Source organism: Neodiprion virginianus, chromosome 5 (assembly GCF_021901495.1).
Source record: "Neodiprion virginianus isolate iyNeoVirg1 chromosome 5, iyNeoVirg1.1, whole genome shotgun sequence".
Taxonomy (NCBI): domain Eukaryota; kingdom Metazoa; phylum Arthropoda; class Insecta; order Hymenoptera; family Diprionidae; genus Neodiprion; species Neodiprion virginianus.
In genome coordinates, this window is record NC_060881.1 from 9897043 (window position 1) to 9924245 (window position 27203).

Sequence of the window (27203 nt, forward strand, 5' to 3'; positions counted from 1 at the left end):
ATTGTAAACAATTTATTTTTATCCCATTCTGATATAAATGACCGAAAATGTCAAGAAACCGGTTTTTTCTTTTTTCTTTTTTTTTGGCAGTTCGTCACAATCTACCATCAAATATATATCATATTCGGAATGATCGGATTTTTTTTTTCCACCGACAGGGTGTGCTGAGAATTTTAAATAAAGATTCGATACGAAAACGCGATATAAATAACTGACTTGTCGTACAGTTTTATTTATGTTATTTCTACGTTTTCAACTGTCGTTAATTTGACTTTCGGCGATATCGTCCGGTCGACTTTTTTGTTTTTGTAATTTTTTTGTACCCCACCCCTGACCCTAATTGTCAGCGTTGTCGTTTCATATTTCACCCGACTCTGCAAGTTCACCGTTTTTATACACGCAGATCGTGCAACGTAAGTCAGCAATACACAATAGATCGTACAATTCGGAGTAACGGTAGTTTCCTTACAGCATTACGGCCGATAATTTTTCTTGGTTTTTTTTTTTTTTTATTCTTTCGGTAAGAACGTCCGGTTCCACACGCCTTGTACTTCGAATATACGTACACGGGAAATGAATAAAAAAAAAATAAAAGAAAAACCTAGATACACACGTATTATAGAGATGTGACGGCGTTAATTCGTCGCGGTTTGATAATGAAAAAAAAAGTGAAGACGTGATTTGGCGGGAATGACGTTGCTCCAATAGCAAGGTAAAAGAACTTTCCGAATTCGTTCGGCCTTTCCATATTTGTCTTTTATTATACCAAGGAGATCGATACACGTGCAAGCTCGTTCATTCGTGTATTGTTGATAACCGTGAGAAAAATGACACGAATAAAGCGTATTTAAATGTGTACAATTGTGCGTACTAATAGTAAGAATGAAAATTATAATAATAATATAATAGGACTCACGGAAGTAGTTTAACGTCTCCCGTATTTGATCCGGGGATAACTTCAAGTCAACGTCTTCAGGTTTTAGGGCTGGCGTCGGGATGAACCAGTCGGCGTTTTCGTATCCTGAAAACATAAACAATGACGATCCGTTAATTTTTCCACGACTTCATTCTATTCATTTATTATTATTAATATCGTAATGAGGAGAATAATTATTACGTATTTTTCCGCGTAAATATGCAGCTAATTTCTTCACGAACGACCATAATATCCCTGGTGAAGTAAAATAGTCCATACAAAAATAACCTAAACAGTAATAACCCGGGGCAGAAAATTGATAAAACAAAAAAAAAAAAACATTAAACCGCACAAATGAAATGGAATTAAATAAAATTTGAAATACGATATTTTTGTAACGTATTCTTTGAGTGTGGGTTATTTTTGTGATTAGTTATTTTGAATAGGTCATATTTGTGGAGGCTTATTTTTGCCAGTGGTTATTTTTGTGTAAATCATTTTTAAGCGAGTTATTTTTGTACGAGTCATTTTGGTATGGGTTATTTTTGACGTAGGTTATATTTGTGTGGGTTTTTTTTTGTTCTGGGTTATTTTTGTGTGGGTTATTCCAGTGATTAGTTATTTTTGTGTAAGTAATTTTTGTGGAGGGTTATTTTTGCCATTGGTTATTTTTGTGCAAATCATTTTTAAGTGAGTTATTTTTGTATGGGTTATTTTTGCCGTAGGTTATATTTGTGTGGTTTATTTTTGTTCTGGGTTATTTTTGTGTGGGTTATTCTAGTGATTAGTTATTTTTGTGTAAGTAATTTTTGTGGAGGGTTATTTTTGCCATTGGTTATTTTTGTGCAAATCATTTTTAAGTGAGTTATTTTTGTACGAGTTATTTTGGTATGGGTTATTTTTGCCATAGGTTATATTTGTGTGGTTTATTTTTGTGATTAGTTATTTTGAATAGGTCATTTTTGTGGAGGGTTATTTTTGCCATTGGTTATTTTTGTGCAAATCATTTTTAAGTGAGTTATTTTTGTACGAGTTATTTTGGTATGGGTTATTTTTGCCGTAGGTTATATTTGTGTGGTTTATTTTTGTTCTGGGTTATTTTTGTGTGGGTTATTCTAGTGATTAGTTATTTTTGTGTAAGTAATTTTTGTGGAGGGTTATTTTTGCCATTGGTTATTTTTGTGCAAATCATTTTTAAGTGAGTTATTTTTGTACGAGTTATTTTGGTATGGGTTATTTTTGCCGTAGGTTATATTTGTGTGGTTTATTTTTGTGATTAGTTATTTTGAATAGGTCATTTTTGTGGAGGGTTATTTTTGCCATTGGTTATTTTTGTGCAAATCATTTTTAAGCGAGTTATTTTTGCACGAGTTATTTTGGTATGGGTTATTTTTGCCGTAGGTTATATTTGTGTGGGTTTTTTTTTTTGCTCTGGGTTATTTTTGTGTGGGTTATTCCAGTGATTAGTTATTTTTGTGTAAGTAATTTTTGTGGAGGGTTATTTTTGCCATTGGTTATTTTTGTGCAAATCATTTTTAAGTGAGTTATTTTTGTACGAGTCTTTTTGGTACGGGTTATTTTTGTCACCCATTATTTTTGTGCGAGTGATTTTTGAGTGAGTTATGTTTGCCACAGGTTATTTTTGTGTGGGTTATTTTTGTCCATGGTTATTTTAGTTTCGATTATTTTTTAGTGGGTTATTTTTGTACAGGTTATTATCTTCAAGGCATTCAGTCCTAGTACTTGATTTCTTTTATACTATACGACGAGAAGTTATTTCCCTCGTCGCGTGATCGAGAATTTGTTTATAAATTGTACTTTTTATTCTATCGCACTAATTCAACGTTACGGAGTTCATCGTAATATCAGGCGAGTAATTCACCCTCCAAGTCAATGAACGAATGAGTGATCTGTTATCTCATTCAAGGTGCGGTTCCCGGGGCGTGGTTAAAAGGCGTTTTATGCATGTGCCATGTTAAATTTCTCACTTCGTTAATGCGTTTCCCTCTGATTGCTTTTTTTTTGTTTTTTGTCTGTTTTTTTATGTTTTGTTTCGTACACGATCGCGTTTTAAAAGGCAGGAAGTAGCTCAATTACAAAGACAAGCGTGATTGATTTACCCGAATTAACGAGCGAGGGGAATGAAAAACAGTGTGACCAAAAAGAAAACAGAATAAAAAAAAGATGAAAAAAAAAAATTCACTCGCGTGGAAATAATTCTGCGGAGAATTCGAAATTTCACCCGAAATATTTGCACGAAGACATAAAAGACAATTTTTCACAATCAACTCGTTGCTGAAAGAAACTTTCGAATTTTTCAAATTTTCAAAACACATCTAAATTGATTTGTTTTTTTTTTTTTTTTTTTCCAGATGCCTAATTTTCGATATCATTTCTCGCTATTACGAGGTCTTTCCTCGGTATGTACAAGGCAGAGTTTTTCCTCGCAAAATCTACAAGTTGGATAGAAAAGTCTGATCGACGTATAAAGATTAAAAGAAATCTTTAATATTTCTTGCGAAACTTCTTTCAGTACGTAAACGTTATCATATACGCGTTTGGAAAGAATTTGAAACAGTAACCGTGATTTTCAGGAAATTTTTTTACGCAGAAAAATTAATTGATACGAAATTCATAAGAGCCAACTATGCAAGTTTTCTGTGCTTCGGATTCTTCAAAACTGCATGCAGACTGCACGTATTATAAGTATGAATTTTTCTGGATTCTCAGAAATCAAAAGGTATTTATCAAATATTTGACATACGATTATATCACAATTATTTATAAATATTTAATTCCTTTCACAAACACCAACGTCAAATTCTATGTCCGACAATTTTGTATAAAAAATATCGAGAAAAACATTGTGTTATTTTCAACGATATTATTTGTCAAATAGTTTTGTACTTTCGTGAGAAAAAATAAAAAATAAATAACACCCGCCGCAAGTCGTACTTGTAGTTATATTTTGACTCGTTGGTTAAATATGGAATGTCATTTTACGTAAAAATTAAAAAAAAAAAAAAAAAAATACTAATAACAGCTAGAGCAGCAGTTTAAATTCACATTTCGAACAAATTTGTATTAAATGTACTCAGTGCGTGAGTTGAAAAAAAAAAACAGGTATTCATTGGTTCTGATACAAATTGAATAAGTAAAATTGCCAGGGCCCGATTTCCCGACATATTTAACAACATTTGTGTCACACGTAGACTATTTCAAGATTTTATTCCGTCGTCGTGTCGAAAACCGCATGAAAATAAAAAACAAAAACACACACACACACACAGACAAGTAAACTTGAGCGCACACGCGCAAAGATAGGCGGTAAAGAATTGTTTTGTATTTTAATTTTTTTATTCTTCTTCTTCTCTCTCAACTTGTTAAAAGACGGGAAAACAAATAAATGCCCGCGACTGCGTCGAAAGACAGATAAGCATGATCTGCGTATAAGTATCTCTGTTTCTAAAGGCTCAAATCTCGCGTCTGCACAGTTCCGTTTAAACGTCCTCGAAACAGCTCTTTAATAAACGTTACGTAAATTCGTTTGTAATGAAAAAATAACACGCTCGAGTTCAAATCGTTACTCAAGGTTACGCGAGCCGATCGTGATCGCGGTCCAGGAAACACGGAGACAATCTTGTCACAATTCCAATTCCAAACGATATCGTTATTTTTCCCGAATCAATTGTCGAAAAATTTTTAACATTATAATTTTCATAATAAAGATATAAGACGGTTCACGGTTGTTGTTGTTGTTTACTTATATTTATTATTATTGTTATTTTTTTTGGTTTTTTTTTTTGTTTTTCCGAAATATATGGGGCATTTCACAAAGAAACGATCAAGCCAAACCGATGGGATCGGGAATTTAAGTCGTGTATTTTGGTTCTGAAAGATTTTGACATTTGTAAGGACTCTTTAATCGCCGCCTTCGTTTGGACGAAATCACGCACGGTAAATTTGAAAAATTTCATATTCAAGGCTAAGTTTCTGATGGAAGAAAAATTGTTATTTCAAAAAAAAAAAAACTGATTGATACGAAATGAAAAGCAGGTAAAAATATTGTATAAAAGGCTAAGGAAAATTGACTCACCTTGAAACTGCGTGAGAGTGTCGGCCCGTAGACGGTACCTGGGTATCTGTTCCTCGAGCAAGCTAATGATCTCTACCTCAGGAAGTTCCCCGCCACTGCATACCTCTGGAAAATAAACAGCATCCCGTTGTAACGCCGCGGTAAATTCTCTCATCTAATACCTACATACTGTAAATACGTGACCCCGAAGAAGCGAGTGCTGCACGAGTTGCAAAGCATCTATTCTGTGAGGGATTCTCCGTCGACTCGGCCACTTTTTTTTTCGACCATCTCGGATCTGCCCCATAATTGGTTATATCAAAGTACTACTGAAAGGTACTCTATGTGAATTTTTTCAGATTTTTTAATTCGTTATTTGAGAAATTGCCGTTTTTTTTCGAATGAATATATATCGGAAACTTGAAGTAACTGAAAAAAAATGACTCTGCATAAAAGTTGTAGTTTTTTGTTAGCTTTCGAGAGGAATTTTTGAAAAAAGTTTTACGTTCCGGTAACGCTGATTTTTCACCAAAAAAGGAAGAAATAATTTTTTTTATTCAAAAAGGACCCTTTTTTTTGTTGAAAAAATTACAGAGTCTTCCAATATGCGTGACAATATCGCCAAAAAATTGCCAGATTGGCACGGACCGAGGTTCTAGGGTAAAAAAAATGAAGCCACACAAATTAACCTTTTTATACCGGAATCTCGACCGAATTTGGCTTCATTTTTTTTACCATAGATTCTGCCGATTCTACATTTTGGCATTCTGTATTCCGACCCTTTTACGTTGATGTTTAGATTTTCTCTTTTCCACATTTGTTAAATTCTATAGGTCAAATTTTCGCTGCTTTAAAAATTCGATATTATCACCCTTCTATTTTTTTTTTTTTTTTTTTTTTTGTTTTTTCAACATTTCTATACTTTTACCATGCCATTGTACTTTTTTACGTCCGATCCGTTTCGCGACCGGCATTAAAACGCAGCTGTTATTTCACACCGTTTTTTAAACCCTCGCTTCCCGGGTTCACCGCTAATTAGTTCATTATTATCACATGCCACTGAGAACACCTTCCGAAGCCGAAAGAAGAGCCTCGATACCGAAACCCGAGACGGGATATCGATATCCTGGAGGCAGAGGGTCGATAGCTTCGTTAAGTTATACGTTACACCGTTTGACTTCCTTCCAGTTTACGATATTAATTATATCCTGGACGAAATTGCTTTTCGGTCTGGTTAAGAGGACACGTCAATGAAACTCCAGACTTGTAAGATTTGCTTCGAATTTCAACTCGTAACAAAACTCCACAAAACGAGTGATTTTCAATGGATTCCAATCGGTTACTTTCCATGTGTGTGCAGTGATTATTTAAAATAACGTAAAAAAGTGATTGTTTTTCTAAACACTCATTGCGTTACGATTCTCATCGTCGAAATCTGAAATTCATCGAACCTCTTTTGTTTGAAATTTTTTTTGAAAATTCGTCGGATCGTAATTTCCATGGTAACTTTTATTCCCTACGGTTTTTTATTTTGAGGGACGAGGATTGTAACGCAAGGAACTTTTTGAAAAACACCAATTTTTGACGTTATTTTAAACAATTCCTGGACACCTGTGGAATATTAACTGATTGGAACCGAGTGAAAATCACTTGTTTTACGGAGCTTTATATTACGAGTTCATACTTGTGATTTTTGATTGTTTTTAATAAAAGCGAAAAATGTTAAAAAATTGATTTAGGGAATTTAATATTTACGGATAAAAATTTTTATTCTTTATGCGAAAAACAAAAAAGTTTTTTTTTTTTTCTTTGATTTACAAAATCAATATTTTATATAAACTATTGAGACTAAAATATACAAAAAACAGTTAATATAAAATATTAATTCTGGAGATCAATGATAGAAATTTTATTCTTTTTTTGAAATTATTTATATATTTTTGAGAAAATCGAAAACGTCCAGAGTTTCGCCGACATGTTCCTTTGAGAACGTCGAACGTCATCTATAAAAAAACGGTCGAGCTTCGCGCGAAAGCTTAAGAACTTTCGACTACAAATTATAAACTTAACAAAATTCGAATCTATTCTAATCTCCGTTTCTTTCTTTCAGTTCAGTTTTTCGAAATGTCATAATTATTTGTCGAAAATTTTTCCCTTCAATCCTCTTTGGCAATTGTAGGCAAACGAGTAGTTAAGAGTGAGAAACGTCAAGGTTCGTCGAACGAAACAGCTGCCGAAAGCTCGAAAGCTCTATAACTCGTTTCGTATATCACGAATGGTTTAAATACAGCGATCGCTGCGTTTGAATTACAATTTACAAGGGACGAGAGATTACAAATGGGTGTAGATTAGACTGGGCCAAAAATATTGACTATTTTTTTTTTGAAAAATATATTGAGAATATCATTCAGTATGGCAAAAAAAAAATTTCATGAAATTTTAAGCCCTTAATATTAACTTTAAGAGGTCTATCATCGCTATTTTTGATTTTTAGTAATAATTTGATGTTTTACGTCAGAACTGTCGAAATATTGAAGAGAAAAAATTTATGTTCACTTATCCCTTTATAAAATTAAATTCCCTACAAAAAAGGTCTGATTATAGATTTTTGTCAGACAAGCCGTTTCCGAGTAATTAAGCTTAATAAATTGATATAATTTCTCGATTTGACTTTTTTTAATTTAGAATTTCGTGACTAACGAATCAATGAATGTATAAAAAAGATCATGACAGATTCTTAAAGGAAATTCAATGGTCTACAAATTGAAATTTCAAGTTTTTCTTCAATTTTAATTGAGAATAACTTTTGAAAAATTAAATTGGGGCAAAAATATTAAGAGATCTTTTTTGTAGACCATTAAATTTCCTTTAAGAATCTGTCATGATCTTTTTTATGCATTCATTGATTCGTTAGTCACGAAATTCCAAATTAAAAAAGTCGAATCGAGAAATTATATCAATTTATTAAGCTTAATTACTCGGAAACGGCTTGTCTGACAAAAATCTATAATCAGACCTTTTTTGTAGGGAATTTAATTTTATAAAGGGATAAGTGAACATAAATTTTTTCACTTCAATATTTCGACAGTTCTGACGTAAAACATCAAATTATTACTAAAAATCAAAAATAGCGATGATAGACCTCTTAAAGTTAATATTAAGGGCTTAAAATTTCATGAAATTTTTTTTTTGCCATACTGAATGATATTCTCAATATATTTTTCAAAAAAAAAAAAAATTGTCAATTTTTTTGGCCCAGTCTAGTGTAGATGCAGATTATCGTGAACACACACGCGGTGTTTTTATCTCCCGTAGAAAGCAACGTTTTAACTATATCTGCTACGCAGTCCCGCTATTCGCCCGCAGCAGCAGCGCATTCTAGAACCTAACGATCCTCGTCTCTTGAAATCCCGGCATCTCGAGAATACGGGAACAGGTGAATTTATGGCCGGTGAATTCTCTCAGGGGAAGATCAGAAATTCTTACAGCGTGATAATTTTTTTTTTTAAATATTTTTATTTTTGAAAACCTTGCGAGCACAAAATTTTCAGGCGCATTTGGTATCTCCAGAAAAATTGTCGAGAAAAATTTCAAAAGTACTCGGATACAGTGATGTATTCAAATTTTAATATCTGATTATTAAAAATTGCGATTTTCGTGTATTTTGAGTCGGTAAAATGTGAAGCGGTTGCACAATTTTTTATATTTTTTTTTTTTTCAACGGGAGTTGTTGTCCGGCCAAAATGGTTTGAGAAAAAAACTGAGATGAATAAAATCCATCGTTTGTATATCTAAATTATGCACTGAGAAAAATTTCATTTGTTATAGTGACTAGATAAATTCACTAAAATAGGTATCGTTAAAAAAACTGTTTGAACATTGTTGGAATTATGAAAAACGAGGTACGCGTAACCATTTTGCGCTATCGTCGATCCTTTTTTGGTAATTGAAACGCAAAATCAGTTCGTTCGGTTTACTCTACTTTTTTAGTTAAACAAGACTTTAACGTCAATTTATTGTTCCACAAGCATTAAATTTTTGCAACATTTACAAGAAAATATAGCAACAGTGATCGTAATTAGAAAGAATAGTAACGGAAACTAGACTTTCCGGTAACAGCTAGAAAACTAATTTTCATTTTCTACCTAGAACTATATTTTTCGATTATGGTAAAAAAATGAAAATAGTTGAGGACTGAGTGGTAACTGGGACCAAAAATTTTTCTCAGTGTGGATGAATTTTTTGAGCAGTGAAATTTTCATGTTAAGTGTTTAAATTCATTTACGGTTTTGGTTTGTTTTCACTTCCGGTATAAATACACTAAAACGATGATTTACTTGTACTATATTGACATGTGAAATGATTCATTTGTACGATTAATCAATTATCATTAACCTGTCAGAAGTAAAGTGTATATTTATCATAAATATAGAAACCCTTCTTTACCCACGGAGTTCATTTTCAAATCATTTTGTAATGAAATCAATTTATTTGACTGAAACATTTTTCTCTCAACACAGGAATTAAAATGTCTCCGTCACGAGTTCGTCGAGTTATTTATTTGATAAGATCAAATTCAGATGAGTTTTTTCTCAACAATTCAGAAATTTAGAAATTTTCTCACCTTAATATACATATTATAACACATATCACTAAAGCGAATGTCCGAGTTTCAACTTTCAATTCCATCACATCAAATATTTCTCGTACTTCGAAGCCCCAAACTTACGATTAATTATTCCTCATCTCAGTAGCGAAGTACAGATATAAACAGACGATCATAATTTCCGCTGCGCAAAGTTAAAAAAAATACGTTGAAAATTGATTCACCAAGTATCAAATATTACTTTTCCTTCCGCTTCACGCATTCTTTGTAAAACGTCGCGAGTAAGGAGAAAAAGAAAAACCATTGTAAACAAAAATGAAATTGATTTCGAAGCAAAGTATAAATAAAGTTGAAAAATAATAACAAGGATAGTAAAAATTGTCCACTTTGACGACGACGCAATTTCAAATCGCGGGGAAGCAAGCGGAGTTGGAAACACGGCTTAAGGTCATGCAGTGCGTAGTAAATGTAGAAATAGTAGCACGTGTCAAAAAAAATCACCACCCATTGTTTCGACCATTTTCGCGATACGAGTACAACTTTTTTGAATTCCGCTACAAATGAGCGACGCACAGTTGAAATTTGAGCCCTTTCCGTTCGTTCGTTTAAGGGGGTATTCTAGTGTAGAGGCATGAATTTGAGGTGTTTTTTGAAGTGCTATAAACAAAAAACAAAAAATATTTTTACCATCCATTTTTTTATCAGGCGTTTATTATTATTTCACGATCACAAAAAAAAAAAAAAAACAAGTCAAAAAATACAAAATTGAAAGTGCTATGAGTTGTTGAAGTGGGGGGTACAAAAAAAATGGCGCGCCAATGTTGTCACGATTGCAAGCATTTTCAAAATCAGAAAAAAAAAAAAAAAGATTATTAATCTACATAAATGCAGCTATCGTACTAACTAAAAAAAAGTCGAAAAAAAATTTTTTTTTGCCAAATTACGGCTGTCCGAAAAAATAATACGTTTTTTTTTGACTTTTTTGGACGTTTCTGAATTTTTTAAAAATAGTAAAAGTTATTATTTCGTTATAATAATAGTTCGTGCGATAGAGACATGTATTGAGAAGATTCTCACCAAATTTCAAGTAAATCGGTTCAATAGAACTTGAGAAATCATGTCAACCGTTTTGAAAAATGTAGTTTTGAGAAAAACGCGTTTAAAGTTTCGAGTAAAATTCGTTCTAGCCGCGCCAGTATTGAAGACGTGTCACTAAAATAGCTATATCTCTGAAAATAATTGAAATTTTGACTTGTCCTTTTAAGGACACATTCTTGAAAGGTTAAGCTTTGAAAATATAAAAAAAAAAAAAATCGATTTTTTCAAATTTCTACACTAGAATACCCCCTTAACAGATATAGGAAGAAAAAAAAGGGTGAGTTTGCTCGGTCGGTAATGAAGAGCCCTACGCGACCTTAACGAAAGTAGAAACCACCCTCGGACGCTGAATTCGTTCGTTTCACAAACCGTGTACATTTTATCAAGAAGACAAACCTGTCATTATTGTGTTTCTCACTATTTCGGTTGCATCGTTAAATTTTCACAAACATCACAAAGTTCGATATTAATTTTTTCACCATCGATTTACGACTTGGACGTTCATTACTTGTTCATTCATTTACTGTTCATACGTTAATTCGTATACTGTTGTTGTTGTTTTTTTTTTTTTTATCTTCTCCAGGCATTCATTTCGGGTATCAAACTAACCGTCGATATTCGTGCACTTCTACGCTCGAGGCTTTTTTAATACTCGAGCGACTGAGAAGATGCGGCGCATATTTATAAGCGTGCAATTTTTTATTCGCACAGAGCTCGGAGTCGGCGCAGAAAATTTTGCAATGCCGACAGCGTGTTTGACACTGACCTTTCAACTTTTATCTAAATTTATTACGTATGATCAATTTTCCATAATTAAAGCTTTTAATATCAGCCTATATATGTATTGTCTCGTATATATATATATTATATATATATATATATATATTTTTTTTTTATCCTCACAGGGCTATGTAATGTTTGGATTGTTTTGACGAATGAGAAAATAAAGATAACAACTTTTTCCATTCTTTCACGTACGTGTATTTTTTTTCAGCAATAATTTTAAACAGTTGCGTCCCTGATCAGAAAAAACTTTTTCGATTCATCCTTGTTTCTTTTCTCTTTCTTTTTTTAAAACACATATTCTCGGCTCGTTGTAAAAATCAGCGATATTCGATGAACGTATATTCAAGCTTTGTAAAATGCAATCCGGTTTATTGATTGTCCGCAATGCGGATTACGGTTTCAATTACACGAACGTAAAGAAATTGTCGTTATTACTGTCAAAAATGACCAGAATTTCTTAATACCCAGATTTGATCTGTGAAATGATTTCAACTGTTTGCTCGATTCTATGAACAATTCGTGTAAATTAGAAAAAAAAAAAAAATAAATAACATAGCCGTGCTTTTTTCAGGACACGGTAAATAAATTAAAATTGCATAAAAATTTACCAGCCTTAAAACGTTGTGCGAATTTTCAAATTTATACGCAACGCCCAAGTCTCTCGTTTTTAAATAATTCCCGATAAAACGTATTGCTTTTCTGAAATTGAATGGGGAAAAAAGGAGAAAAGAAAAACCAAAAAAAAAAAAAAAACTGCGTTTATCCAAAAAACGATGTAACGTCATACATGATGAGCCATGATTTTTAAGCCTACTTGACGCCGATCTCTTATCTCCGTTAATTTGGGGTATCTCGGATTCTGTATCGATGTCAGAGATTTCAGAGTTTACGCCGAATGACAAGGTGCTGCCGCACCTGCGGAGCCGCTGTTAACTACGTATTATCAAAGAAATCCGTCACTGTTTTAGCAACGGGGCAAAGTTATCTTTTTACCTGCAAGTCGAAGCACCTGAAAGGTAAAGGCTGTTCTACCTTTCCAATCGAGCAGTCTGCTACACGTGGGCCAATGGAACTTATCATACGAGAGAATTTCAGATCAATAAAACACCCGTACAAAGTATACATTTTTTATGAAATATATATATGGGGCATTCTATGACATAACGATCAAAATTCTGCGTCGATGTTTCAGATTGGCTTTATAACTTTTTGCATGGAAGTACATGACGAAAAACGCAATCGAAATTGTTTTTGGAATTTTCCGACCCAGCGTGTCTGAAATATGATTTAAAACCTTGAAAAAAAAAAAAAAAACCCACTTCACGAAATCTTGTAAAATATAACAAAATTTTCGACACGTATTAAAAGATGGAGATATCATCAGTTCAAAAGATGAATGGAAAAAATAAAACAAATGTTTTTTAATTATTTGATTGAATTTTTGAAATCAGAATGAATATAAAAGCTCATTGTAATAAAGACCGAAAAATATCAATTCAAAAAAATATTACCATAAACTTTCATGTTAGTTGTTATGTCAAAAATGCAATCAAATAATGACATTTTGTTTTTAAATTTTTCCTATTCATCTTTTGAAGTTACGAAATATCCATCTTCTTATAGGTATCGAAAATATTGTTATAAATTATAAGATTTTTCTGAATTTCTTCGGATTCTATAAACTGGGTTTTCTTTTTTCAAGTTTTTAAATCATACTTCAGATACGCTGGGGCGAAAAATTCTGAAAAAATGTCGAATGCGTTTTTCGTCATGTAGTTTCACGTAAAAAATTATAAAGCCGATTTGAGATATCGACGTAGAAGATTGGTCGTGACGTCATGGAATGCCCCATATATAATATATATAAAACAAGATGGGAAAAAAAAAAAAAAAAAAAAAAACAAACGAGAGAACTTCGATTTATATGTATATGATAAAATAGATGAATCAAGCTTCAGACTTAAAAAAGAGTGCATGTATTTGAACAAATTTTGAAAATTATATTATTTAACGCCATTTTCTGTGTTTCACTAAAGTTGCAAAATTTTTAATATCTACGTAAACCATTTTATTAAAAGTAACTTCAAATCGTTACAATATTACAAGTATGAAAGATTAGCTACTTTCACGCATTTATGCAAAATTCATCTTTCTAATTTTAATCAACCTCAAGCTGTTATTATTACTATTATTACTGTTATTATTATTGTTGCAGTTGTTATTTTAAAGGAGTGGAAATTATTACGTCGACAATTTGTTGCCGGTTTCGCTTCATCGGAAGACTGCAAGTTATTCTTTACATCGTTTCTTTGTATTTTATTACTTTTACTTTACTTTTATTGTCATTTATTCTACTGGTTATATCGTTGCGATAATTCTGAGTGTTTTTATTTCAAACGAACCTCTCGTTAGATAGAATCGAGTAAAAAAAAGCTGTCAACGCTTTCAGATAGTGGCGCCAGTTAGCAGAGAACAGTCGAGGCTTACCGATCTAAGCTAGATCGAAACAGAGAGTGACTTTACCGACAAAACCGTGAAAGATCAGAATCATTGATCGTTAAGGAACGCGCGATTAAACTTAAGACTGAAAACTCTCGACGATTTTGATCCGATAGATTATTTAATGATTTCGAATCGCGATACGTCGATTTTCAAAAAAATTTTGAACAAGATTTGAAAACACAAACTTCGGTTTTTTTCGCAAACTTGAATCGCAGGTAAATAAATATGGGCTTTTTTCGTGTACGATTAATAAAAATATTTCAACGTTCATTGATTAGATAAGATTCGTGGCTGTGCTTTTTTTATATTTCATATGGAATATTTCGAATTCTATACCGATAAATATCGGTCTGAGGAAAATAACGTCAGGCCTAATTGGAGGACTAATTTTATGCCTGAATTTCGGCAAAGTTCATTCTGCTATTACCGCGCCTAAAATACGACCGAAGCAAATCGGTATTACTTGTTTATACAACACCGAATTCCGTTTAAACAAATCCGTGTACGTAATCTGCACTTTGCTCGCTGTTACATAATGTCGCCAAAAGTTTATACCAAGCCGAACCTTTTATTCGAGAAGAGTGTCGAACTTTTCAGCTCTGACTTCCAACCAACGTAGAATAGTAATGAAAAAAAACGTTATACGTTATACATGAAAAATCGAAACAACATTTAAATGTAAGTGACGAGATATTTTCGAATCCTTCCGATTTCTCAGAAATTTAAACTACGAGTTACAGATTGCTTTCAGTTCGTTGATAAAAAAAATTATCAGTTATCAACATTACGTAAACACGTAAAAGGATCGATTAAACAAGTGTCTGCGTAGTTTCACACGTTAGTTAAGAACTGATCGGTAACCGAAATTAAAAATGTCTCTCAGTGTACTGAAAATAATTCGGAGTATTTGCAAAAACATTTTTGACATTAAAAAATGTGCAGATTTTTTCTCTTCCGTTCCAGCAATACAACATTTTTGTACGATAATAAACAACGTTGAAAATATGACTTAATCAAGATGTTTAGGCGCGTATGAATAATGAGTTACTCGATGAAAAAAAAAAAGAGAGAGAGAGAAACGCAAAAGTTATAGCAGCAGAAAATGGAAACGTTTGAGAACAAAAGTCTCGTTCTTGTGATAACCGAGGCTTATGAAACCCGAAACAATTGGAAGCACAATTTAGCTCCGTAGAAAACTGGTGTGAACCGGCATTGAACGAGCTTCTCGGTCCAAGATGACCTAACGCAAGTCCGGTGACTAATTTTTAACTGTATCTAATTACCGCCGCGATGTTATTTGTGATTCGTGCAAAAAACATTACGAAAGAAGAATCGTGAATTTCTAGCGTTTGAATTCGTATCTAAAAATTTTGCAAACTTTTCACTAAAATTAACATACATAATTTATTCGTTACTTTTTTCTCATGTTTAAACGAAAATATTATTATTTTATTTGTTAAACTTCAAAAGTCCGCCGGCATAATTTCTCGAGTAAATTTAAAAAATTAGATCCGGCCTCCTTTGTTTTTTGTTTAGTAACTCGATTATAGCTGTAAGGTGTACAGAATTTTTTAAAGATTTTTCTCTTCAATCGTTGAAACTTTTTCTTCTTCTGTAGGTTAAAAAGTAAAACGACAACTTTCTACATTTATACGATTAATGTTTAAACAAAAATATATATTGTAAGGTTTCGTATTTATAGATTATGATAAATTAAGCCGCTTTCAAAGGTTTTTCTTCCACTTATGTAACCGATTTCCATCGATCAATTTCAACTAATATTATCTTGGTGTCACATTTTTACTTTTTTAATATTAATATATTGTCACATAGATGTCGGTAAGAAAATTAACTTCCAGTCAAGTTTGAATACAAATGTTTGAAAACGTTAATTCCTCTTTCGAAATTATTATTTACCTTTCGTTTTCGTTACATTCAGACTAAATAAAATATCAGAAATTCAGTTCCGTGGATGAAAAAAAGATATTCCCACACTTGAAAACAATTCAAAGTCATTTGTTAAATTGTTGTTGAATCAAGCATTTTATGATTAAAATCATGCAAAAGGATGCGCGGATAAATGATCACGTGATGAAAAAAAAAAAATAAAAAATAAAAATGAGTGTAATTTGAGAATTGGATATCCGTATTTAAAAAACATTAAGAATCAAGCAATGATAGAATTTGTGGCATGAACAAAACTAATGAAAACATGCAGTTAATAATGAATAAAATCAATTTTCATAAATAATATGGTGGCCACTGAGAATAGTGAAAAAAATTCCCAACTTTTCCGGACCAAACTATCATTTTTTCGGTATTCAAAAACGCGTTTATGATCCATATATAATGCAGTTGATGGGGTAAAAAACGTGGTTAAAACGGTTTCATTCCTCTCCTCATTCCGTCCGTTCACGAAAGGTTTTCCCCGGTAAAAAAATTCACAGTCTTTTCCCTGCAGACCATTTTCCGGCTACGGTAAGATTTTCCTGAGCACAGTGACTACCACGAATGACCAAGAAATTAAGGGGGTATTCTAGTGTAGAAATTTGAAAAAATCGATTTTTTTTTTATATTTTCAAAGCTTAACCTTTCAAGAATGTGTCCTTAAAAGGACAAGTCAAAATTTAAATTATTTTCAGAGATATAGCTATTTTAGTGACACGTCTTCAATACTGGCGCGGCTGGAACGAATTTTACTCGAAACTTTAAACGCGTTTTTCTCAAAACTACATTTTTCAAAACGGTTGACATGATTTCTCAAGTTCTATTGAACCGATTTACTTGAAATTTGGTGAGAATCTTCTCAATACATGTCTCTATCGCACGAACTATTATTATAACGAAATAATAACTTTTACTATTTTTAAAAAATTCAGAAACGTCCAAAAAAGTCAAAAAAAACGTATTATTTTTTCGGACAGCCGTAATTTGGTAAAAAAAAATTTTTTTTCGACTTTTTTTTAGTTAGTACGATAGCTTCATTTATGTAGATTAATAATCTTTTTTTTTTTTTTTTCTGATTTTGAAAACGCTTGCAATCGTGACAACATTGGCGCGCCATTTTTTTCGTACCCCCCACTTCAACAACTCATAGCACTTTCAATTTTGTATTTTTTGACTTGTTTTTTTTTTTTTTTGTAATCGTGAAATAATAATAAACGCCTGATAAAAAAATGGATAGTAAAAATATTTTTTGTTTTTTGTTTATAGCACTTCAAAAAACACCTCAAATTCATGCCTCTACACTAGAATACCCCCTTAAACAGCGGGAATGCGGAACCGATCATTCGGCAAAGGGGATAATTCGCAGATTGTTCGGGGTTGACAACGACGTAGGAATAGTTTTTAAGGTACCATCTCGCCACTTGTTGAGGATGAGTTCCCGCCTCTCCCTGAGATCCTTGAGCCTTGCCGGGCCACTTGGCCGTCCACTTCGTCCGGCCCCCAAGAACATACTTCGCCACCACCAGGCGAATACGGAATCCCTTCGCCTCCTTGTCGTTTAAATATTTAACAATATTCGCGAGCCGTTTACCCCCCCGAATGAAATATTAATTAACGTCGTTTATAATTACGTGTCGAGAAAATCGAAGGTCGACGAGAGGCTTGAGATTGTCCGGTTTCACTTTGGTCTGATTATGAAAGAGGTGAGAAAGTAGCGTCTCGCATTTCACACCATATTGTATCACAATTCACATCATTTTCTTTTCGTCTCTTTATCTCGGCTCGAATAAAGACTTTTTTCAATGCTCGTTACCGCGAAATGTACACCGAGAGAAATTTCTTCTTCCGATTACCGCTCAGCCTTTGACTATTTTCATTTTTTACCACAATTGAAAAATTCAGTACCAGGTAGAAAATGAAAATAAACTTTTTCAACTGTTACCGGAGAGTCTAGTATTTTTTACTATTCTTTATCATTACGATCGCTGTTGATATATTTTCTTGCAACTGTTGCGAAAATTTAACGCTCGTGCAACGATAAATTGACGTCAAAGCCTTGTTCGACTAAAAAAGTAAAGTAAACCTCAGAAACAAAATTTTTCGGCGTACCTCGTTTTTCCTAATTCCAACAATATTGAAACAGTTTTTTTTTTAACGATACCTGTTTTACTGAATTCTTCTGGTTACCGTAAGAAATGAAATTTTTCTCAGTGTACTATTTGTTACACGAATTGCGTAACGGCGTACGAAAATCGAATTCAGACCACTTCAACACAAGTTGCTTTATTAATAGCACCATTCATGCGTCGTTCGGTCAAACGGTCGGTTTTAAAACCCGCACGAAAATGAACTTCGTTAACACCATACGATCACCGCGTTACGCGATATTCCCAACAATATCCGGTCGATTAGCGTTCCTCGCAACGATCTTCAGCCAAAGAGACGTCTGGCCGCCGTTTGTATCAGTTTCCGACAACGTTATTTACCGCATAAAATTTCACCCCTGTTTACAGTCTCCCCCATTTGTTTTATATATAAAAAAATGTCCTCAATTCCCGACGTATTCGAGGGAAAAATTTCTTCGACCCCGATCGACGCCGAGGCTAACGAAGAATAGCTATCGCTCTACGAGTGATGAAGAAGAAGAAGTAGAAGAAGGGAACGACCGAGCACTTTCCACCCGGAGGGAGGCGACGAGAATACCGTCGTGACCAAACACTCGTCACTGGACTCGAGCCAGCTCCAATTTTTATCGTCTGGTTAAAGTTTATGCCAAGGATGATGTACCGACGAACGGAGCTTTCGGTGCTTGCTTGAAAGAAATGGAAAAGCTTCGGAGGCGATTCGGAGGAAAGGAGGAAACGAGGAAGCCGAGATACGGTGCGAAAGCATTTTGGGTCAAGGTTCGAGGTTCAAGGCTCGAGGGGCTCGAGGAAAGCGAACGTGACGACCTTACCCGGAGAATTATCTATGTACGGGGCATTCCAGGTCAATTCGACAAGGGTCTGACCCTCAACCTCTCCAATCCGAGTCTTAATGACCGGAGGCGTTTCGTTAGCCTAAAATAACATCTCCAAATTTTTCTCAGATTTTTACCAAACACCCTGACGCCCCCCCCCCCCCCAGACCCCTTAAGGGATGAAAATTTCGAAAACGGTCAATCGGACATTTTTGAAAATTATGAAAAAAATCACATAAATTCTGTAGCCAAGAAGAAAAATATCCCAGCCAAAATCGAAGTGGGCAGGCAAAAAGGTTATTTTTTAACAATTTTTTTACCGAATAAGTTTTTTTTTTTTTAGTAATATTGATTTTTTCGCATTTTTCAGGATTCAATATATGTTCCTAAATGCAACACCATCGAGAAAGTAATATTTATATTACTTCCTGAAAAATTGAATCCTGAAAAATGCGAAAAAGTCAAAATTACTGAAAAAAAAAAATATTCACAAAAAATTACCGTTTCGCCTGCCCGCGTCGATTTTGGTTGGGATATTTTTCTTTTCGGCTACAGAATTTATGTGATTTTTTTCATAATTTTCAAAAATGTCCGATTGACCGTTTTCGAAAATATCATCCCTTATTAAAGGGTCGGGGGGAGGGCGTCAGGGTGTTTGGTAAAAATTTGAGAAAAATTCGGAGTTGTGTATTTTAGGCTAACGAATCACCTCCGGTCATTAAGACTCAGATTGGAGAGGTTGAGGGCCAGACCCTTGTCGAATTGACCTGGAATGCCCCATATGTATACACGGCATGCCTGCCTGCCTCGTCAAGAGGAGAGATCGATCAGCTCCGAGGGCCAAATTTAGACGTTGCTTCTATCTCTTGTCAAAACTTGTTTCCACCTTGCCTAATCGGATATTCGGACGTTCCTTGGGGTCTTTGAGCAAGCGACGAGGTTCAAGTTCGACTTAACCGTTTAACCCTTTCAGTCACAGTGGGATACTCAGCGTCCAACCTCAAAACATTTCTGACTCTTACCCTTGTCACGGTTTATTTTCACCACTTCGGACGATCTTTGTTACTTCGTATCACTGTTGAAATATGGAAGTAACGTAACTAAACGCTAAATTCTGCAATGATTTATAGCTAATGCGGACATGTTGTTATCATTGAATAAAATGGTTCAACAAAAAAAAAAAAAAACCAAAATGGCGCAAAACGATTACGCGTATCTAGTTTTTCCTAATTCCAACAATATTCGAACAGTTTTTTTAACGATACCTGTTTTACTGAATTTTTCTAGTCGCTGTAACAAATGAAATTTTTCTCAGTGCACACCCACCTTATCGTTAGTTACTTGCAGAGTTAAATATTCCGTAAATTGAAATGAGTATGTTTTTTCATGTATATAATTCAGGGTGACCAACCATTTGACAAGCCTGGAACTGCCAGGGAAAAAATGGAAGTATCAGTTTTGTTTTTATACTTTTATTAGAAGTTTAAATACACCTTTGATTTGTGAAAAACTGATTCCTTTTCAAAATGACGAAGGGTACAAAGGAAATAATATGATAATTTCAATCTGAAAGAACTAGAATACTTGGTAATTAGGTTGGGGAAAATGATGTAGAAAAACTGCGATTCGAGTCGTACTATAAAACCCAGAAACGTCATGTAATTTATTTTATACAAATTAATGGCCGCCCTGTGATATTTGAATGGGTAAAAAGTCAGACGATGTGATTCACATCTCAGACTTGAAGCAAATACTAATTTTTAAGGGGGTCCTCTAGTTTCTCGGGTCGAAAAAATCGATTTTTTTTTTTTTTCATAAATCACATCTACAACATGTGTAGAAAATGTGTGCCAAAGGATTTTTCGATATTCGAAGTGGTTCACAAGTTACAGCCCTGGAACGGAGCAGGAGCGCGCGCCGGGCTGCTCCGAAAGCCGAGCGGCGCTGACCATTGTATTGATATCCCTAAATCTAACTGCTACCTGAACCTTTTGTGAATTAGGCCCGAGTAAAGGGGAGCCGAGACCATTGACAGACGCTTTCGAATATTGACTAAGACGCCGTGAAGTTTTAGTTCAGTTTTGCTGTGGCAGTTGCGAAGCGTACTATATTTTCTCTTGCGAGTCGCACGTAGCTGATTTTTTGAAAATAATTTTCAAAATGTTCATGAAAGGAAGTAGAGACGCCCCGGCTCGTTACGATGGACCTAAAAAGCGAAAATTCGCAGGCAACCGACACACTTTTGAACAAGACAAGTCGTTTACATCGGCGTCAGCGACGAAACTTCGTCAAAATAAAAATTTTGAAGTGAGCGTTGAACAGACTGTTTTGTATTGTATTTTGAATTTTGTGAGTGTATTTTCAACCATTTCTTCGGCTGTTATTTGTAAAGAGTGCAAAAGTACGGTGACTTTCCATCAACGTGATATACGAGGATTGGGCTTTAAAATTTCTATGGCGTGCAAGTGTGAGAAAGAAAAGAAATAGATTCATGCCCAAAAATCTGGACTTTTGCTCCGAAGCACCTCCATTCTGGGCCAAAAGTGGTTGAAATCGCCACGTTTCTCGCTGTCATCATCTTCAACGAAGGATTCGAACCTATCCTGAAGACCTTGGAAACCATGGAAGTGAAAATCGGCCCACAAGCTAAAGGATATGTTGAACAGCGTGATAGCTCTCGGATCGACCGTTCAGAAAGGCGCACGAGCGATGTTGTAAAACAGGCCCGAATCGCGAAAAGAGAAGACAGAGCAGCTCTGCGTGACTTCGAAGAAGAAGAGGAAGGCCTATTGTATGGTCCAGGCATAGCAGATTGACGGTAAGATGGAATTTTTAGTATAAATCACATGCGCGAACTTTCAAACGCGTTTTTCTCGAAACACCATTTTTCGAAACGGTAACCACGATATTTCAGAAACTATTGCACCGATCTTGTTCAAATTTATACAGCATCTTTAATATGTTATAAGCCAGCGATTGAACTAGAATTATCATGATTGCTTCGATAGTTTTTTTCGTACGAGCGAAAAACTTAAGAAAAAATGAGTAAAAAATAGAATGTAATTTTCAAAAGTGTATAAAAATGTCAATTTTTGTAATTTAAAATTCTCTCTAGTTCAATCGCTAGTCTTGAATATGAAGATTAAAATGCCGTTTGGTTTTTTGATTTCAGATAAGCAGAACAGCCGCAATCTTGGTTACCGTCAAGCACCTCTTCTACTTGATGTCTTCCTGTCGGCCACTATAGCTGCTATTCTATTATATATTTTGACTTTAAAAAATTTGTAAAGCTCATTTAAATGTTGATAAAGATTATGCAAAAACAATGAGATTGATTATTTCGATGCTTTGCCCGTAAAAAATTGTTGAAAAAGCCATAAAAAAACAGCCGAGAAACTAGAGGACCCCCTTAAATCCTGTTCTGACAGACAAGAAAGAAGAAAAAATACATTTATCGGCCTAATTTTAACCCTTTATCCGGCATTGTGTCGTACATTTTTTACAAATTTAAATAACCTTCTGAATTTTCAACCGATTTTCACAAAAATTTGTCGTCTCGTAAATGAATCAGTGTGTCGTAAATAAAAAATGTATTTCAACTTCGAATAATAGTATTAAAAAATAAAACTGATACTTCTATCTTTTCCCTGGCAGTTCCAAGTTTGTCAGATGGGTGCTAACCTTGAATTATGTACATAAAAAAAAAACATACTTATTTCAGTTTACGGAATATTGAACTCTGCAGGTAACCAAGGATAAGGTGGGTGTGTGTTCAATGATAATAACATGTCCGCATTATGTATAAATAATTGAAGAATTTAGCGTTTGAACGTTAAATTATAAATTTGTCGGTCTGGTGAAAGAACACAATTCGTGGGAACTTGGCAAACAACTAACGATGAAGTAACAGCCACGTGCTCGTCTGTCGGAAAGGAGAGAATTTAATCATAAATTTCATTCTCAAAATGATTTTTCAACAATGAATGATTATACCTTGGCAATAAAAGAGAATAATGTTGAATTCCGATAGAGGTTTGTGCGAAATCAAAAGTTTACCTAGATTTTTAATATGGCGACTAGGTTGAAAATAAAGTAACTAAAGTTAAAGTAACGTATGGTTGAAAAAAAAACGATTTTTTTTTCATATATACAAAATCCGGATATAATTTATTTTTCTATACACATCCCAGAAATATTTATAAATAAAAGATGATTTTTCTTCAAACAGGGTCGCGCCAATTTTTCTCGAAAAAAATTCCCCGACTTTTCTCGTCAATAAATTCAGAATTCTTCAATTTGTTTTTTTTCACGAAACTTAGGTAACGTTGTTCAGTATTTTTCGTGATCAAAAGCTCCGGGAATTGTGAATCTCCGATACGTAAATTTGGTTTCAAAAACACACAGTACTGCTTCGTTTGACATAAACAATTAGAAATTGAATAATATCATTTCCGAAAGTCAGCTCGGCTGAATTTACGAAGCATAGTTAAGGTTTGTAATTAATTCGTAAAAAAAATTACGTTTTTTTTTCTTCTGGTCCATCATAATTTATTGCCTTTTCCGGATAGACAAAATTCCCTGACTATTCCTGATTTTCACGGTTACATTGACGTTACGAACTTCAACCCAGGATTCGTACAATTTTTGGAATCCGAAATTTTCCGACTTTTCAAGATATTCCGGCCTGAAAATAGAATATATTTCACTAACCTGTAAATAAATATGTCCCGAATCAGTGACCAATGACATTTTTTTTCAAACATTAATACCAACACCTTCAATATTATCTAGTAACTAACTTACCCCGTCTGATTATCAATTTACAAACAACGGCCTGCGATTTTCCCCAAGGAAGAAAATAAAAAAAAAAAAAAACGAAGAAAGAACTTTTGGTATTAATTAATATACCTGCATAAAATGCATGAAGTGGTGCGATGAATAAATTTTTAAGTTCAATTTTTTTCTCAATATTGATGGTACTTTGTACGGAAACAAAGAATTCCAGTCTCGTTTTAAAAATTCGCTGATTTTTCCCGGTTTTCCCATTGTTTACGAATCCTGCACGAACCTCGATTGAAACAAGGATCGAATAATTGCGATCGCATTCCTCAAAAGAGCGTTTTCATATCGACGAAAGAAATAAAGAAAATTACAAAACATGGCGACACGTACCTATCGTAAAATTCTAAAATTTGCACGATATAATTTTCACACCGTTACTGTTATCGGTTTTTATTATTATTATCATTATTATTATTATTAATATTCGAGGGTACCTCTGTACTTATAAACTGCAACGAAAATAGCAACACGCGAAAGATATACACACGTATAGTCCGCAAGGTAAAACTCGGCTTGGTTGGCCTATTTGCGACTATCGCCCCGAAGTCGTCGAAGTTATTTTGGTACGCTACGGCTGCTGCATGGCAGAGGTTCGTTAAAACTTGCCAAATATTGATGTCATCTACCAGAATTTTCGCTCGGCGAGTGTGTGTGTGTGTGTGTGTGTGTATATATATATATATATATATATATATATATATATATATATACAGGGGGTCCCATTTTAATCTTACATCTAAATTATCTCGAAAAATATTGCTCTGATCAAATTTTGTTTGAAACAAAAGTTTTAGAGTTCAAAAGGGGACGTTCAAAAAAAAATTTTGTTGAAGGTCCCAAATTTACAATAGCGACGCTACGATGGCTGACATGGTTTTTTTTAAGGGAAACCTAACTTTTTTTTATGACAGAACAATGCATTGCATTGAAACTAACAACTTTTGTAAGAAACATTTTTCGATTCAGATTGTGGTTTTCATGTTGGAACTCCATTTTTGACTATTTAGCGCTGTCCGGAAGGTACCATACAAAACCCAAACAAACCCAAACAAACCCAAACAAACCCAAACAAACCTAAACAAAAGTGTGCATGTATCTGTGTGTGCGTGTCTGAGGTTGCACGATTGTGGGCATGTTTGTTTTTTTTTCGCGAAGGTTTGTTTGGGTTTGTTTGGGTTTGTTTGGGTTCGTTTGAGATTGTTTGGGTTTGTTTGGGTTTTGTATGGTACCTTCCGGACATCGCTCAATAGTCAAAAATGGAGTTCCAACATGAAAACCACAATCTGAATCGAAAAATGTTTCTTACAAAAGTTGTTAGTTTCAATGCAATGCATTGTTCTGTCATAAAAAAAAGTTAGGTTTCCCTTAAAAAAAACCATGTCAGCCATCGTAGCGTCGCTATTGTAAATTTGGGACCTTCAACAAAATTTTTTTTGAACGTCCCCCTTTGAACTCTAAAACTTTTGTTTCAAACAAAATTTGATCAGAGCAATATTTTTCGAGATAATTTAGATGTAAGATTAAAATGGGACACCCTGTATATATATGCATGCATGTAACACGCACGTGAATTTCTTATTTTCTCTCCCTTCTTCCTTTTTTTTAATTTTTTTTTTTTTTTTTTGAATTCTAGCCAGGTCGTTGTCAAAACACCGATGCAATATATTAGCGATTAAAGAACACTGTTTTATATATACATGATCGAGGAACAAGGTTGATTGACCTCTTTTCTAGGAAATATTGTATCAGTCGCAAAAGATAAAAAAAATATTTGTCGAATTATGGAAAATATGGCGAAAGAAATGCGTGCGTGTTTTTCTTCTTCTTTTCATCCAAAGAAATCACATTCGATGATATAAATTGTGGTTTCGATCACTTTTTTTTTTTCGTTGAATCAATTAATCACATTTCTTTGGATCTGGTGCAAAGAAAATAAAAAATTCGCCATATTTTTTGAACAAGTGTCAAAAAAATTTCTTTTCTTCTCTTTATGCGTGGTGAGCAAATATCAGAGTTACTTGAAGGTTTTCTTATTTCATCTGATCGACTTTGTACAGTTTTAAACAAAACTTCGTTAATGGATTCTTCTTTTCAATCGTGAATTGTCGGGCAATTCGAAATCGATACTTTTTCCGACAGACTTATTTTAGATAGTCGCACATGCGTCGAATATTTATCAAGTATAATGTATTCGTGAGCTGTAAAAATTTTCCTAAAAATATTTGTAAAAAAAAGAAAAAAAAAAATCAAAGGAAAGAAATCTTCGATATCGATTTTTCATTTAAGATACTTTTTAAATGGTCAAAAATTTAGTAAATTCGTTCAAACCAATTCTGAGGTGTGTTGTTTTATTCATACGATTATACATTGTTTAGAATTTCACTAAAACGCGCTTTCTTCTTATCACGATTGAGATACAATTCGATTTTTCAAGATCACACTGACATCAATTTTGATCAAGAGACAGAAATATTGTATAGATTATCTGAACAAATAATGTTTGAATTAATTTTCCGAACAGAAGAAGAAAAAAAAAAGTTTTGAAGCTATAATCGTGCAAATTATCTGTTAAATTTTCAACTACTTTAAACTGATTTGAAGTAAAAAATGAGAAATCGATAGCTAAACTGTAATTTTAATACCGGGTATTTCTTTATCTAGCATTTTCATAAAAAAACAAAACGATCATAGCTCACGAATATTTTAATTTGATGGAAATCCAATAAACGACTTTATCCTAATGAAACTGATGGCAAATTTCATCTGTAAAGTTTTAAAACCATTATCAACTTGAAATGAAATTCTAGATTAAAACAAAACGGAAGGGTACTTCAAGTTAATTCTCGATGAATTACAAATTCAGTAATTGATTTATCTTTTCAACAAGAAGCGCAGTTTGTTTCAGTTGTCTGAAATTAAACAACAATACCGGAAGCTGTACAAGATACGAATTTGATAGGCACGTAATAATTTACAGATCTTTACTTTTACCTTGCCAAATTTACGCGTTTCTATACCTAATCTTTCCGTCACTTCTGATAAAAAATTATCAGATTCAATCTTTACATTATTCGCAATACGTATACAATCACGAATTCCGGGAATATTTTACACTTGGAGCAATAAAAATGATAATAAAAATAACGATAATAATTATATAATGACTGGGAGATAAGTTATCAAAAATTGGACGCACGTCGTTCGGTTAATTTTAACTAATCACGGCACGAATACCTGCTCAACCAATTACGGAAGGTTCGAACAGATTTTTTTTAGATTCCAATAATTTTCCTTTTATAGAACAGAGGCCAACAGACCTGAATTGTTTTTCAAGAATCATAAATTAAAGAATCGTGTAAAAATTCAAGATCCATGCGCAATTGAAATTTGGCTTATAATATTCAGTGAATTTGTGTTTGTACGAAATGTTCCTTAGGTGAACAAAAAAAAAAAATAATAGAACAGTACAACT

At 33.6% G+C, this 27203-nt stretch overlaps 1 protein-coding gene across 2 annotated transcripts in view; it reads right to left on the minus strand.

Moving 5' to 3' along the window:
• The window catches only part of LOC124304300 (trafficking kinesin-binding protein milt), a 101865-nt gene that overhangs the window by 55755 nt on the left and 18907 nt on the right, over positions 1-27203 (minus strand). The window contains exons 1-3 of one of the 2 annotated variants that reach the window (XM_046762306.1): positions 17341-17797; positions 5013-5117; positions 917-1021 (exon numbers count right to left, since the gene is read on the minus strand). In XM_046762306.1, the coding sequence (XP_046618262.1) occupies positions 917-1021; positions 5013-5117; positions 17341-17440 (310 nt within the window). In that variant the 5' untranslated portion in view covers positions 17441-17797. Of the gene's footprint in view, positions 1-916; positions 1022-5012; positions 5118-17340; positions 17798-27203 lie in introns of those variants that run through there. The other variant, XM_046762304.1, reaches the window with a different exon arrangement.